This window comes from Candoia aspera, chromosome 1 (assembly GCF_035149785.1).
Source record: "Candoia aspera isolate rCanAsp1 chromosome 1, rCanAsp1.hap2, whole genome shotgun sequence".
Lineage (NCBI taxonomy): Eukaryota > Metazoa > Chordata > Lepidosauria > Squamata > Boidae > Candoia > Candoia aspera.
The window spans coordinates 106,412,923-106,427,324 of record NC_086153.1 but is presented as its reverse complement, the minus strand read 5'-3'; the positions used below and the strand labels follow the sequence as shown (position 1 = coordinate 106,427,324).

The window sequence follows — 14,402 nt, the reverse complement described above, 5'->3', positions numbered from 1 at the left end:
CTGTGCAAATGCATCTTAAAAGTAAAAGATGGCTTGAAAATTACAGTACCACATGCACTAAAATGACCCAAACAATGGCTACTAAACATGCTTATTAAGAATTTCACTTCTGTACAGACTTGAGAAAATCTATTCCCCTTTGTTTTGCTGAAATGTCAGAAAGGTATTTCTTAATAGAACATGTTTTAGCAAACTATTTAAATAAGCAATTTAGGCTATCATACTACTGCCACTTATTTGGAAGTAAGCCTGTTAAACCACGGGGTGCGGAGGGTTAATCTGATAAGAAAGGTATAGAACTGGATTGTTAAAAGTAGTCTGCTTTGAGTTGAGCTCAACTTCTGCAAACTGCATGGACATGTCCATGTTTTCTTATCGACTGTACAGAAATGGTTTGCCAATGCTGCCTTGTGGGATGTTTTCTGACTTCTCAAAATAATTTGCAGTCCTGGGAATTTCTGGTGATCTCCCAGGTCACCAGTAGTGAACCATTCCAAACCTATTTGGCTTTTTAAGATCCACTTTAGTTGGCTAGGTGCTGCCATCTGCTTCGGTTGCCCAACAAGACCTCATTTAATGCACTTAATGCATTTTACAAAATATGTTTTAAATGTCAAGGTGCCATTTTCAAAGAAAGTTCTAACATTCAACAAATACTTCAGATATAGTTTCTTAATTTTTTTGAACATATAAAAGTTTAATAGTAGAAGCATGTTTTGATTATTATATAATCTCACTTCCTTTCTTTATTCCCTTTTTTTCCTAGTCTAAAACCCGCTCTTCAGAGTCTTCAAAGGAAGAAAAAAAGAAGCCAGTTCTGGGGAAGTTTGGACATTTTTTTACTACAGGGAGGAGAAAAAAACCTAAGAATACACAGGAAGCTTCTTTAAAGCCAAGTGTTAAAAGTACAAGGCCTGAATCTCCTCATAAGAATTTAGCCCCGTTGGCATCAATAGAAATAGAGGACATAAACGATCTATCTAAGAGTGAGGAATCTCTTACTGATCCAACTTACGATCAGAGCCAGTCACAGATACAAGATACTATTGAAGAACCAGAAGATTATCTCTACAATAGGGATCTGACACCTTTATATAATGACATTGTTTCAGAATGGAACACAAAAGGAATTTCTTCTGGCAGTGACTGGTCACTTGATTTTCATAGTAGTAATGAAACAATAAAAAATACATTATTTGATAGCAATCTTACACTCGAGACACTGGAAGGAGAGAACGAACTTGTCACTGATACAAATACAACAACTCCAGATTTCTTTAAAAGTTTAACTAATATATCTGATGAAAATCTAGAACATATATTAAACCACAAGGAATTAGTGGAGCCTCATACATTTGCAGAGTCAGAATATGCAGAGTCAAACTATCAGCCATTTTTTGTGGAACCTAAGCAAAATGAGCATGTCCAACCTTCTAGAATATTGACATTGGATATTTTTCTTCGTAGAACTGAACAACAAAATTTGAATGAGCCAGTGGCTCTTGTGTTAGACAAAGATTGTAGCAGCACAGATAGAATGGATAAAAAACCTGCAATTAGGAGATCTGGAAAGAGGAGAAAATCTCAGAGCTCCAGTGATGTGCCAAATGGGGATAGAAATGCAAGTGAGAATACTGTGAAAGAGGAACCTGTTTTTGATGGCATTCCTTCTGATACAATTTCAGAAAAAATAGGCACTTCTGAAAGAAAAGTTAGGGCTTGTCAACAGATTATTTCTCCTACAAATAATAACGACGTAAGGTCTGGAAGTAATCATAAGGGATTTACTAAATCAGAGCTCGAGAAGTGCAAGCAGCAGATCCCAGCCTCATCCCCACATAAAAAGAAATCCTTAAAAAAGAATCAATCTGATGTGGGTCCCCTTTCACCCATAGGCTTAAAAAGTCCAGGGAAAGATCCTTCCACCAAAAGACAGTGTGAAGGCATAACAGATGGTAATCCTACATCAAAATGTACTTCAATAGAGGAATCGCGTTCCGATGAAAACGTTCTGGTTTCTTCTACAGGCGTTGTGAGCAACAGTAGCACTTTGTCACCTTCTGAAGGGAGGACAGAGTCTCACGATTTGCATCCTGTCAGCAAATGCCCTTCTGATGGCAGGGTTTTGCTATATGCTGACAAGCATAAAAATGAGGCGGGAACAACAAATGGAAAGCAAATTTCTTCTGATTTGGACGAAGCAAAGCCAAGAAATATGTGCCCTGACATTTCCAGAACTGTCACAACAAAAATTATCCTGTAAGTAGTTTAATGTTTTAGATGTGATGAAATGAAATGTTCAGTACGTCTTTCAGTAAGCTTGAATTTTAACTGCACAATATCTGTCCTTATGTGTGGGTTCCACTTGCTTAAAAATAAGTCAATATAATATACTTTGATTGCCAGAAAGAAACTCCAGCACTGTAATTATAAATACTTGCTAGAATTTATGTAGTAAAGGTAAAGGTTTCCCTTGACATAAAGTCCAGTCGTGTCCGACTCGGGGGGGGTGCTCATCTCAGTTTCAAAGCTGAAGAGCTGGCATTTGTCCGTGGACACTTCCGTGGTCATGTGGCCGGCATGACTACACGGAACGCCGTTACCTGCCCGCTGAAGCGGTACCTATTAATCTACTCACATTGGCATGTTTTCAGACTGCTAGTTTGGCAGGAGCTGGGACTAGCAACGGGAGCTCACCCCGTCACGTGGATTCGAACCGCTGACCTTCTGATCGGCAAGCTCAGCGGTTTAACCTGCAGTGCCATCGTGTCCCTATAGAATTTATGTAGTTGATGGCAATTAGAATATTTTCATCTTGTTAACTTTTGTTTTGAAACACAATTCGCCGCAGTACTTAATTTCACAGAACGTTTTCTATTTCCTGTACTTAGACTTCTGTCTTCTCAGGAAGAATTATAGGCAGCTTTGAGTTAGAAAAATATTTTTTACTAAATGTACTAAAATACTATTGAAAATATTTTGAGAGTAGGAGGATTTTTCTATGCCCTTTGCAATAAATTGTCTTAACCACCAAACAACACATTACTCAGTAAATTTATTCCTGGAGTTGTGTTCTGTTTCTTTTAATAAAAAGGTTAGTCATGAACTGAGTGGAGCTGATTGGAGGAAGGCCATTAAATGTTTCCCTGTCTCCCTCTCTAAAATTTCCCCTTCCCTCCATCCACTGCAAAGAGGATTGCATATATAGGTCATCTGCCCTTATCCCCATTCCCATTATCCTCTCTATCCCAGCTGCAGGCTCTAGTGAAGTTTCTTTCTATAAACACGGAACAACAATATGGGGGGCAAGTTTACCAGAATACAACAGTGTCAATTTGATCTTGTCATTAACTAAAGATAGCAGAATTTGTAAAATAGTTGGCAGAAGTCCAGTTTCAGACAGTTATAATCTTGTTTCCATTTGTATTAAGCATACTGTAGTTTGAATAGAGTGTACCTGTGTCGTTCCCAAGCCATCATTGCAAATTAATGCTTTTCCAGGCTCAAGAACAACTGGTCTCTATGTCAGATGATTTAATAAAATCCTGTGTTTGTTTTCTTGGCTTGGTTGACATGCTTGAGTGGGTGGGAGAATGGGAATTCTAGTGCCAATTTATAGAGGAGTGGTGCAGTTCATATGCAGTTTTTACACATAGTAAAATATATATGTATACCAATTCCCTGAGCAGCTACACAAATTCTCACTATTCCGTTTATAAATTACAAATGAAACCTTGCCACATGGAGTGTCATCTTGCTAGATAAACTTCAAGTGACTGTGCTGCAGATGAACTGAATCACAGAGCGATGGATTTTGTTGATAGATATTGTTGTGAGCTTTGTTTTCTGTTATGTATAGTACATTTGGAATAAGGGCTTGTAATGTTCTGAAACAGCATTCCTGATAAAACCAAAAAACCAAAATTGAGGTATGTTTCCCAGAACAATGTTTTAAAGATGTTTGCATCTTTGTGGCCACATTAATTTACATGGGTTGTCTTCAAGATAGGATAGGTAAATCTGTGACATTTTTCCAGATACAGTTTATCAAATTTGTCACTGCCCATCTCCTCCTCCACAGGGACTCTGGGCGGTTTACAGCAAAATAATAAAACAATAAATATACAATAAATATGCAATATATAAAAATACAATATAACAGTTGTATGATTTGTAAGAGAAGAACGCACCCACCTATCCCCAGCTTTAAACTACATCTGAAAATAAACTTAGCTTTGCTAACTAAACCTGATTTTTAATTTGGAATCCATCTATAGATATTGAGAAGTAGAATATATTATTGTCTAAATTTGATCTAGGAGGGAGAGAAGAAGCATAGCTGCTCCTTTTTAAACAACAACAACTATATATCTGCAGTCTGATATAATGATCTGTAATGGTAGATGAGGTGCAATCACCACATTTGATTAATGTATAAATAGGTCAAACAAAACATTTAAGTAAATCAATGTAATTTCCTGGAATTGCATCAGCTACAGAGGTGGTGCAGCTTCTTTTTTTTTTTTTTTCATATCAGGGTGGCAAGATCTACAAATTCCAAATTTGCTCTTTTGATGTCCTGATCTTCCAGGTTCAATCCTGGAACTAGGAAGAGATGTCTTGACTTGCATATTGGCATTGTGGGGGTGAGATCAGTTATAAACTTTCACTGATTTTACTGATCCTTTTGAAGGAAGTCAGTGTTAGTGCAACTTTCACTTGTGCATCTTGCAGAGATCTTTCCATGATTGTGATTTCTTGACTGGGATGCCATTAGATCTGGCCACTGCTTGCTGAGTTTAAAGAAATTGGTCCTTGAAAATAGTAGCAGATAATATTAGGGTCACTGTGACCTGGAAAAAAAAATGTTTCTTGCAAAGGATAGAATTATGGGGAGATTCTAAACTTTAAGAGTAAAAACACTGATTTTTTGCTTTTTTAAAAAAATGTGATGCTGAATCTTGTATAGCAATTCACAAGTTTGTGGTTAAAGTCTAGATAGAACATGAAATTTAGGAGGGCTGGCACAAATATTTTAGAGATATTTGACAGGAATGTCAGAATGCATTTTATTCTGCCTGTTGACAGAAGGTCAGATAAGGGTCTTGAGCTTATTTCACAGATCTTCTTTTCCTGCACAGTATAACAGTTACAAAATATGATACCTGTATAGAATTGATTCATGTAGTTCACAATTACAAATCCTTCCTCCTTACAATTTAATCTCACAAGGATTTTATTTGTAGTTTAGGTTTGGAAGGAAAACTAGCTGTATGCAGCTTATCTGTGGGATGCCTGTCTGTAAACTTTTCTCACAAAACTTATAAACATAATGTCATATAGAAATTGAAAATTGAATTGGTGCATGATATAAAGAAATGAGGATAGCATTAGCTGGATTGGCTCTACAATTTATATGCTTAATTTTGGTTTTGTGTATTGTCTGAACCTAGGAAGTTTATGTAAATTGGCGTATCTTGAATCTCTGGTGTTAAGCTTATGTAGAGAGAAGGAATTCTACCTAAGTTAACTTCTTAATAAGTATATCCAAAATACAAGGTATTATATCCAATTCAATCCAAATTGGTTTCTCAGAATAGAAGTGCTACCAGAATGGAGGAGCAAGAGCTATTTTTACCAAAAATACCAGTGACCTGTAGCCAGCACAGAATTCTGGACAGATTCCCAGTCTTCTGGAATAGGTTTCCACGCAGTGGAAAGAAATCCGCAAAATGTACATCTCTTGTTTTTTCCTGTTACTGAACTTCTTCCTAGACAGATCCAGACATTTGTCTGGAGGAGAAATACGTAACCTTGAGTGCCGTGCTAAATTTGATTTCTTTTATTTGAATTTAAATTAATATAGTTGGTATTATTCCAATTTGTTTAATACTTTCCTTCTTCTGCCTCATTCAAAATTACAATTTAGTGGGGGGTTTTATGCAAAGGATTTGTGGCTAACCCAAAATTTTGGTCTGTATGGACTTTACATTTCATATGCAAATGCATAAAATAAGCCTCATTAAACATACTGGCACTTCTTAGCACATAATTATACAATTGCACTATAAAATAGGATAGTGTGAAACATTAAAAGAGGCATGTCACAAAGTTTGTGGTGTGAAGAAAACCCTCTTTCAAAGCACTGAGGTAGCCATAACCTATGAATGGCTCAGCTTGGCTGCTTCAGAGGTTTTCCAAGGTTATCTTCATATGTGTTTGCGTGCACAGCGGTTTTGTTTTGTCAGCGGTTCCAGCTGAAGTATTATCAGGGCATGTACACACATGCAACCTGAAAAAGGCCTTGAAGCAGCTATGTGGAGCTCTCTAGAAGATGTGACTGCTTCACCAACATAAGGAAGGATGCTTTATTTGTGCCGACACATGTTGTGAAGTTCTCCTTTGAATGCTTTATATAGCCATAATATAAAACTAAATCTATCTACATTTAACTTCACTGAAATTGAACTAAGTGTGTGTAACACTTGGAATTACAAATATACTTTCTTAGGATTAAAACAGGCAACACTTCTGAGTAAGCATTATTAGGATAGAAAAGATTGCAGCCCTACTTTGAAATAAATTGTGTTGAAATCAGTGGAATGTACTTCTATTTAAATATGCTTAACAGGAAGATGTTAGTGTCATTTTTTATGATACTCAGGTGAGCAAACATCTGCAATCAGTTTGCATTGCTTTTCCAGTTCTGACACATCTGTTAGCATAGTTTTCAGTGAAGACTATGAATCACTGCTGTAGGCATTGTATGTTCTCTTGCATTCTGAGGACCTTAAATCATTCAAGAATTGGCATCTTCCACCTTGCTCCATTAGAATAGAACAAAAACTTAGCTTCGATGTCTTTCAAAGGATGGGCTGTTCTTTTATAATTTTCTTTAAACAGTGTCCCCCTTTTAACAGTTTGGCATCCCATTCTAAGTCTTTAAAGTTATTAACACTAATTCCAAAATATTCCCTTAAGAATTTATATAAAAAAATGTAAGTATGAAAGACTTAAGCAATTAACATTACTGACAAATTGATTTTTGAACAGGCCAATGCTTCCTTTCTTACGCAGAGAAGAAAAACGTTTGTACTACTTCGTATTTTTTAAAAAGAAAAAAAATGCAAACGACATTACAATACTGTGCCAGAGAAAGTGACCCTGGTCATTTCAGCTTTCTTAAAAAAAAACAAAAAAAACCCTTTGGTTCTGGAATAGTAAATGGACATACCGGTTTGATTCAGTTTACATATAAACGTGATTACAAACTTATCTGCTGAACTCCTCATCTACTTCTGGTCTAGACTAGAAACTTTTCAGCACTTCTACTCAGTGAAAACATTATATGAACTTAATGAGTCACAACAAGATGCAAAAGCATTTGCATCCTCACTTCTCTGCTTCACTAACAAGCCTTACCACTTAAAGGACAAAGTGAGATAAGTTAATGTAAAACTTTTTAAGAGGACAAGATAAAGGTTGGATATTTTTGAATAAATATCACCTGTGTACGTGTGTATATAATTTGTATTAGCTTTCTAAAACTTCATGTAGATCTCAAATACACACCACACTCACCCTCCTCTCTTATTTTGTGTGTGTGTGTGTGTGTGCATGAATATACTCAAGGTGCCAGGAGCATTATCAAGAAATATATTATTATGAATGGATTTTTTTTGAAAAAGAGCCAAAGAGAGATTGACTAGTCCTGTGTTGATACTTAGGACTACTGATCTCTGATTATATGAATAGATTTCTAGGAAAAAAAAGGAACTGCCAGCGTCTCTCTCTCACACTGCTTACACGTATTATAATACAGTCTCAGGCACATGGATATAAATATGGACTACCCTGCCCCCATCCCTCGTGTATTACCCTCTTAATTGAAGTTTGAACAATTATTTTAAAAAGAACTCAAGGAGATGCTCCTAGTTATGCTAGTACTGCTACTATATGAATTTTGCTTTCTGGTTAGAGAGATCAGCAATTCACATCTGCTTCCTTCCATCTACAAAATTTTTAAAAATTGTCCTCCTTTTTACTGTTCCTTCCTGAAAAATTGAATTCTTTCCTTCTAGGAGATTCACCAGTATTCAGGCACTTCAGTCCTCGCAGCTAAACTGCCTAACAGCTAGATACCCCCTCCTTCTTTTGTGAAAGAGGAGAATCAAGAAGAATAAATTAGACATGTTGAGGATGGAGGAAAACTAGTTCACGTTCCAGATTTATAGGCCAGCCAGACTACAGAAAATTTGTCAAAGCCCTCTTCTGTTTTATTTATGTATTCATTTTTGTTTTCCTGGGTTTGCTTGTTAATTGTTTCTAATCAAAGTAATTTGGGAATTAATGTATTTTCCTTGTAGTTTGAAAGTTTCTGAAATGAGTGAGGAAGTGATAAAGCCAATCAATGATGCAAATGCATTTTGAGGATTGTAGTTGCAGAGGAACTCCTATTTTGGGAAGGGTTTTATAATAATGAAGAATTGAGATTTGTCAAATGGCAAGATGTCCATAAAACTCTTTTCTGAAGGGCACAGTCATCAAGTAACTCTTCCTAAGATTTGCAAAGCGAAAGCGGAGAGCATATTTTAGACTTCATGAGTTCACAGATAAAAAAGTGAAAACCTTTTATAGTAATAATTTTTGATGTGCTAGCACAACATTAAAAGGAAATGAATCAGTGAATTGTTAAGAACCCAATGTTCTTATGGTAATTTGCATGGCTTAAGAAATTATATTTCTTTTTTTTTTAATTACATTTTCTGATGTTACTATTTAAAAATTTGTCACAGGCTCACTCACATTTACCTTGAGTTTACTTCAATAACCCTTATTCTACAGTAGATAAGTGTTATTTAAATTGCTGTGTTTATGTGTCTTTAAAATTCATGAGTCTTTTGGTATAATCAAGTATATAATTAATAGTGTTCTGTATAATATTACTTGAAAAATTATTATAATTTTGCCTCTAATGGCATATAGGCTGTTATACAGTACATTTTTATACATATTAGATTCAATTGAACTCAGTGGGAAGTACTTCTGAGGAGACTTATTTTGGATTTTGCTTTTAGAAAACAAGGTTATAATTCTACAGATAATGGGGAGTATGTCAGTGCAATATGTAGTGCAAGTTGTTATGTGCTTATCTGGAAATAACTGTTCAGTTCCTAGACATAGAAATTTATGTGAATTGCATTTAAAAGAAAATACTTCTTTTAAGTAAATGTTGTCAAAATATTTTTATTACTTTATTTTTACAGGCCAGCTAAACCAAAGAATGTTGAATTAAATCTTAAAGCTTCAAAAACCCTGGAAAGTATGGAAAATGAGGAAGATTCTGTAGACAAAGCAGTTAAAATTAACTTCAGCATTGCCAATAAAATATCAATGTTTGAAAACAAACGTAATAATCAAAATCAGTCTGCTGATGTTCCTGCTCCAAAAAGAGGTTCTGTATCAAATACATTTGTTGGTAGAGCAAAGTTGAAGTTTGGAAAACAGCAAACTGAAAGTGAACAGACTAACAGAATAACAAATAAAGCAAACCATTGTCAGAAATCATTGCAAAATGGCACAAAAGTAAAAGAAACCTCTTCAGATTTAAGAATGAAGTCACAGGGAAAGATTGAGGCAAACATTACATGTGAGGATGTTAGAAAGAGTGAGGAACTTGGAAAAGTTGTTACATCTCAGGTTAGTGTGAATGGCAAAGTAGATGGTGATGATTTCACTTCTATAAAAATTGATGCAGAATTAGTCAAGGAGAATGATGTACCTGATATTTCATCTATAATACAGAATGAAGAAACAGAAATAAATAATGATTGGAGTATAAATTCCAAATCCTTATCTCCTGAAAGTGAAGAGCCACTTTCCCTGAGGTCAGATAATTATTCCCCAAATACTAATGATAAATGTTTACTGCAGTCTGATCTGGCACCCCAAAAATCAGAATTAAACCAGAACGTGGCTTCTGAAATTGAAAATGAAGACAAAAAGATGATTAATACAGTTCTGGAAAGCAAACAAGTATTTGAACAAAATAACAGTGGACAAGAAAATCAAAGCAGCAGTAGTTGTAATGTTTCTGAAAGCAGCAACACTGATGGTATTTGTGACTCTCCTTCAGATATGGCCAAGTTTACAGAAACACTTAAAAATCTAGACAGTTCTGTTTGTATACCTCAGAAAAAGAAAAAGCAGAAACTCCCCAAATCTCCTGCCCCTCACTTTGCAATGCCTCCAATTCATGAGGACAATTTAGAGAAAATATTTGACCCCAATATATTTACCGTGGGATTGGGTATAAAGAGAGACAGATTTCAAGATCTAGCCCCATCCCTCCTGCTAAAATTGCAAAGCCTAGAACCTGAGGCTAGGATCAGACCCAAGCGGGCCTCTGCTGAAAACAGCCTTCTTCTCCAGTCCCTGAAGTTATCCAGTAGTGCAGATTCAGCGCCCGCGCAGGAAGCAAACAAAAAAGAGAGCAAGGACGGTACCGATGGTGACATCAAGCGGTCTCGACTTGAAAACAGCACCATCTTCTCCAGTCTGCTATCACCTGTAACTAAAGAAAAAATGTTCATGCCATCTGTAACCACTATAAACACAATTACAACATCTTTTGCATCTCAGAAGAGTGCCATTTCTTCAGAAACGCCGCCTCTAGTATTAGATGTAACTCAGAAACCTGAGGTAATTTTTTTGTAACTGAACATGTTATCTGAAATATATTTTACCTGCAGCCAATCATTTATTTTGTTTTATTTTCTGTTTAGCCTCTTTCAGGTTTCAAAGCACCAAACTATATGGATAAATATTTACAAACCGATGATGCAAAAAAAGAGAGAATTTTACAAATGCCAAATTTTGGAAACCTTGAAAACAGTTTTTCAAACTGGTTGAAACCTGGTCAGTGTGAATCAAATGGATTCTTAGATATTGAGGTGGGTTTAATGCAATCTATCTTGATATTTTGAAAATCTCTGAAGTGAATTTTGACTTGATGTTTTTTCTTCCTTCACTTCAGTGAAATACATTCCTTCTGAACTTTTAAAAACTGAAGTGAAATTAGCAATGTGAGTTGCTATAAGAATATTGAAAATAACAATTTAGATTTATAAAAAAGGGTTTTTCCTTCACTAAATACTCATCTGAAAATGTCATTGTCACTTCCTTTGTATAAAAAAAAATATAGAATGGAAGTAGCCTAAGAATGTTAAGCCTATAGACAGATATTCCTGATAACCGAAATCAACACTAAGTAAAAAAGAAAAAGTAATACAAGAAGTATATATAAGTGTGTGTTTATGTCAGTTTCCTATTTGCATCAGCAATTCCCTGTAAGCCTGGGTTAATGTGTTGTTTCTATTGTGCTGAACTAACATGTCAAATAAAAGTTCATATACACGTGCGCACCGGCACACACACGCACAGAATAAAATACAAATGGAATAAAATAAATTATTCTGGATAATTAAAATATGGTTAGGATTTATCAGATTGCAATATTTAAAACTATAAACATAATCCAGTAGTTGAGAGCCAGTGTGGTGTAGCAGTTAAAGGTTTTGGACTAGGAACTGCTAGATCCAGGTACATCATTCTTTCGCAGCCCAACCTACCTCACTGGATTGTTGTTGCGGAGAAAAAGACAGGTTTTGATAAATTTTGCTAACCCCTCTAGGGAAAAATGATACTGCCGAGAACAGTTAAAACTGTACCTTTACCTATGTAAAATGAAAGTTAAGAGGCAAACGTGCAGGCGTTTACTTACAGAACAGACAGAAGCGCAGGTATAATTGGAGATAGCTTGGCAGTAGTACTTGTGAAAAAGATCTTGAAATAGTAGTTGATTATCAACTGAATTATGATCTGACTGCAAAAAAAGACAAACACAGTTTTAGGCTACATTTGGAAGTTATTTCCACTGTATGTTGTGTAGTCCTACTTTATTTTGCATTGGACACTCCACTGCAACAAGAATGTAGAGAAACTCCAGGTTCAGAGAAGAGCAACAAAGATGATCTACGAGGCGAGCCTGAGGGAATGGGGAATGGTTAGCCTTGAGAAAAGAAAACTGGCAGGGCAGGTAGTAAAGGTAAAGGTTTCCCTTGACTTTAAGTCCAGTCTAGGGGGCAGTGCTCATCTCAGTTTCAAAGCCGAAGAGCCGGCGTTTGTCCGTAGGGACTTCCGTGGTCGTGTGGCCGGCATGACTACACGGAACGCCGTTACCTGCCCGCTGAAGCGGTTCCTATTAATCTACTCACATTGGCACGTTTTCGAACTGCTAGTTTGGCAGGAGCTGGGACTAGCAACGGGAGCTCACCCCGTCACAGAGTGCAGAACATGGAATAATGGATTTAAGTTAGAAGATCCATTCTGATTTATTGTTTGAAAAGATTTCCTCATAAGGAGAGTTCAACATAGAACCAAGAGTATGTTCCCCATCATTGGATGTGTTCAAGTAGAGACTAGATAGCCTTTTGTCAGACATGCTTTAATTCATATACCTGTACCGGACGGGGGATTGATCTAAATGGCCCCTTCCAAAGCTGCAGTTTTGTGGCTGAATACCAAGACAGAAGGTGCCAGTGTTGTATCCCTTGCAAGAAACCTTAGTCCTGGTGCCTGCCAATCTGACTAACCTCAAAGACAGCCAACAAGCCAGGTCTCTGGTGCTGGTGTCTAGGATTCAGATTCATACTGGAATAGATATGTCTTTCAAATGAATTCGATCCAATCTGCTACCTGCCTGCCCTGTTACCAACACTTTGAAATGGACGAGAAAATGGCACAATAATTTGTTTAATTGGTACAGATTAGAATAACATACACAAATAGTACAGGCCTGGCAATTGCTTAGGGATATGTGTATGAGTGTCTGTGCATATATGTTGTTCACATAGTTAATTAAGATTAGGTCAACATTCTCTAGATAATTACAATAAGTTAAGCTGGTAAAAGATACTAGTGGCCATGGTGCCATCATCTGTGCCTTCCATAAACACTGTCAAATCCAGAAAAAATTCTGCCTTATGAATTTAGACTTTCAGTTCTTGGTTATCTATATTGGTCATTTTAATGCATATATCAGCTTTGCAGCCTTTTGACAGCAGTCTCCTTCTGACAGTAATATCACGATCAAATTCCATATCTTTAAATGTTATTTACAACTTATTTAGAAACTATTTTAATTTATAAATAATTAAATTATAAATAGTTCTTTGTACTGACTTTCAGAACATTTACCCTATTTTTACAATAGTAGTTGTTCCACACTGCAGTTAATGGGATGAGCTGTATTAATATGAAAAATTACTTGCTCAGAATAATAGAACAGATATAGTGCCTTTAGCTAATAAAGATGAATCCTTCAGGCACACATCTCTTGCAGCCTTCTGATCATTCTTGGAAGCCTGCAGAAGAATAGGCCTTTATGGGTTCATTGAAAGGATGTTAAGTGTACCTTATCTGCATGTGATAAATGCTTTGTAGGAGCAATGTGTCTGATGCAGGATCAGTTATACTTTCAAATATGTAAATTAGGAATAAATGCATATTAGGTAAAAATGTTTATTTTGTCGTTTTGAGAAGTATTAACAAAAACACTGATAAATCCATAGTCATTGTAATTATGCAGCTTTCTCTAATACACTGTTCTATGCATTGGACATGCTAGGAGGCTAAGAGGATCCCAGCATTCTTTAACACTAAAAATATTTTCTTTTGAGACCAGAAAATAATTTAGATCAATTTTTGAGGTGGTCCAAAATTTTTATTTATCTATTTAATTTTAAAAAATTTTTATCCCACCTTTATGATTTTTGTAAATGACTCAAGGTGGCGAACATACGTAATACTCCTTCCTCCTCCTATTTTCCCCACAACAGCAACCCTGTGAGGTGAGTTGGGCTGAGAGAGAGTGACTGGCCCAAGGTCACCCTAAGGTGGGACTAGAACTCTCAGTCTCCTGATTTCTAGCCCAGCACCTTAACCACTAGACCAAACTGGGTGTGTGCGTGTGCGTGTGTCTAGATATATTTCTTTGCACTGCATGAGAAGGTAAGGAAACGTTACATACCCATTCCTCTTCCCTGGCCTCCACAAATTAAAGCATAGAGAAAGACAAATATATCTCTGTTCTCATTTCTCTAAAGGCAGTTTGGATGTGCTGCAGTGCTTTGATGTTGGAGCTATGAGCTCAGTGTTAGGACTGCTGTGAAAGTAGAACATACCAATTTCATGCTTGATTTCTTACAGTTTGTTCCCCTTTGCTTTCAACAGACATTTTCAGGGAATAAAATTAATCCTAGACCTGGAAAGGTAAGATAACTTTTCCTTAATCAATACCTGTTGTTTTATGGTATTTTTCTTGTTAGATTAAATGAGACTGA

At 36.1% G+C, this 14,402-nt stretch overlaps 1 protein-coding gene across 1 annotated transcript in view; it reads left to right on the top strand.

The window, feature by feature from the left end:
* The first annotated feature begins 772 nt into the window (after nt 1-772).
* Nucleotides 773-14,402, top strand: part of CRYBG1 (crystallin beta-gamma domain containing 1) — a 40,278-nt gene continuing 26,648 nt past the window's right edge. Inside the window, exons 1-4 of the mRNA XM_063296824.1 lie at nt 773-2,259; nt 9,267-10,701; nt 10,785-10,952; nt 14,293-14,331. Coding sequence (XP_063152894.1) covers nt 1,538-2,259; nt 9,267-10,701; nt 10,785-10,952; nt 14,293-14,331 — 2,364 coding nt within the window. The 5' untranslated portion in view covers nt 773-1,537. The remainder of the gene's footprint in view (nt 2,260-9,266; nt 10,702-10,784; nt 10,953-14,292; nt 14,332-14,402) is intronic.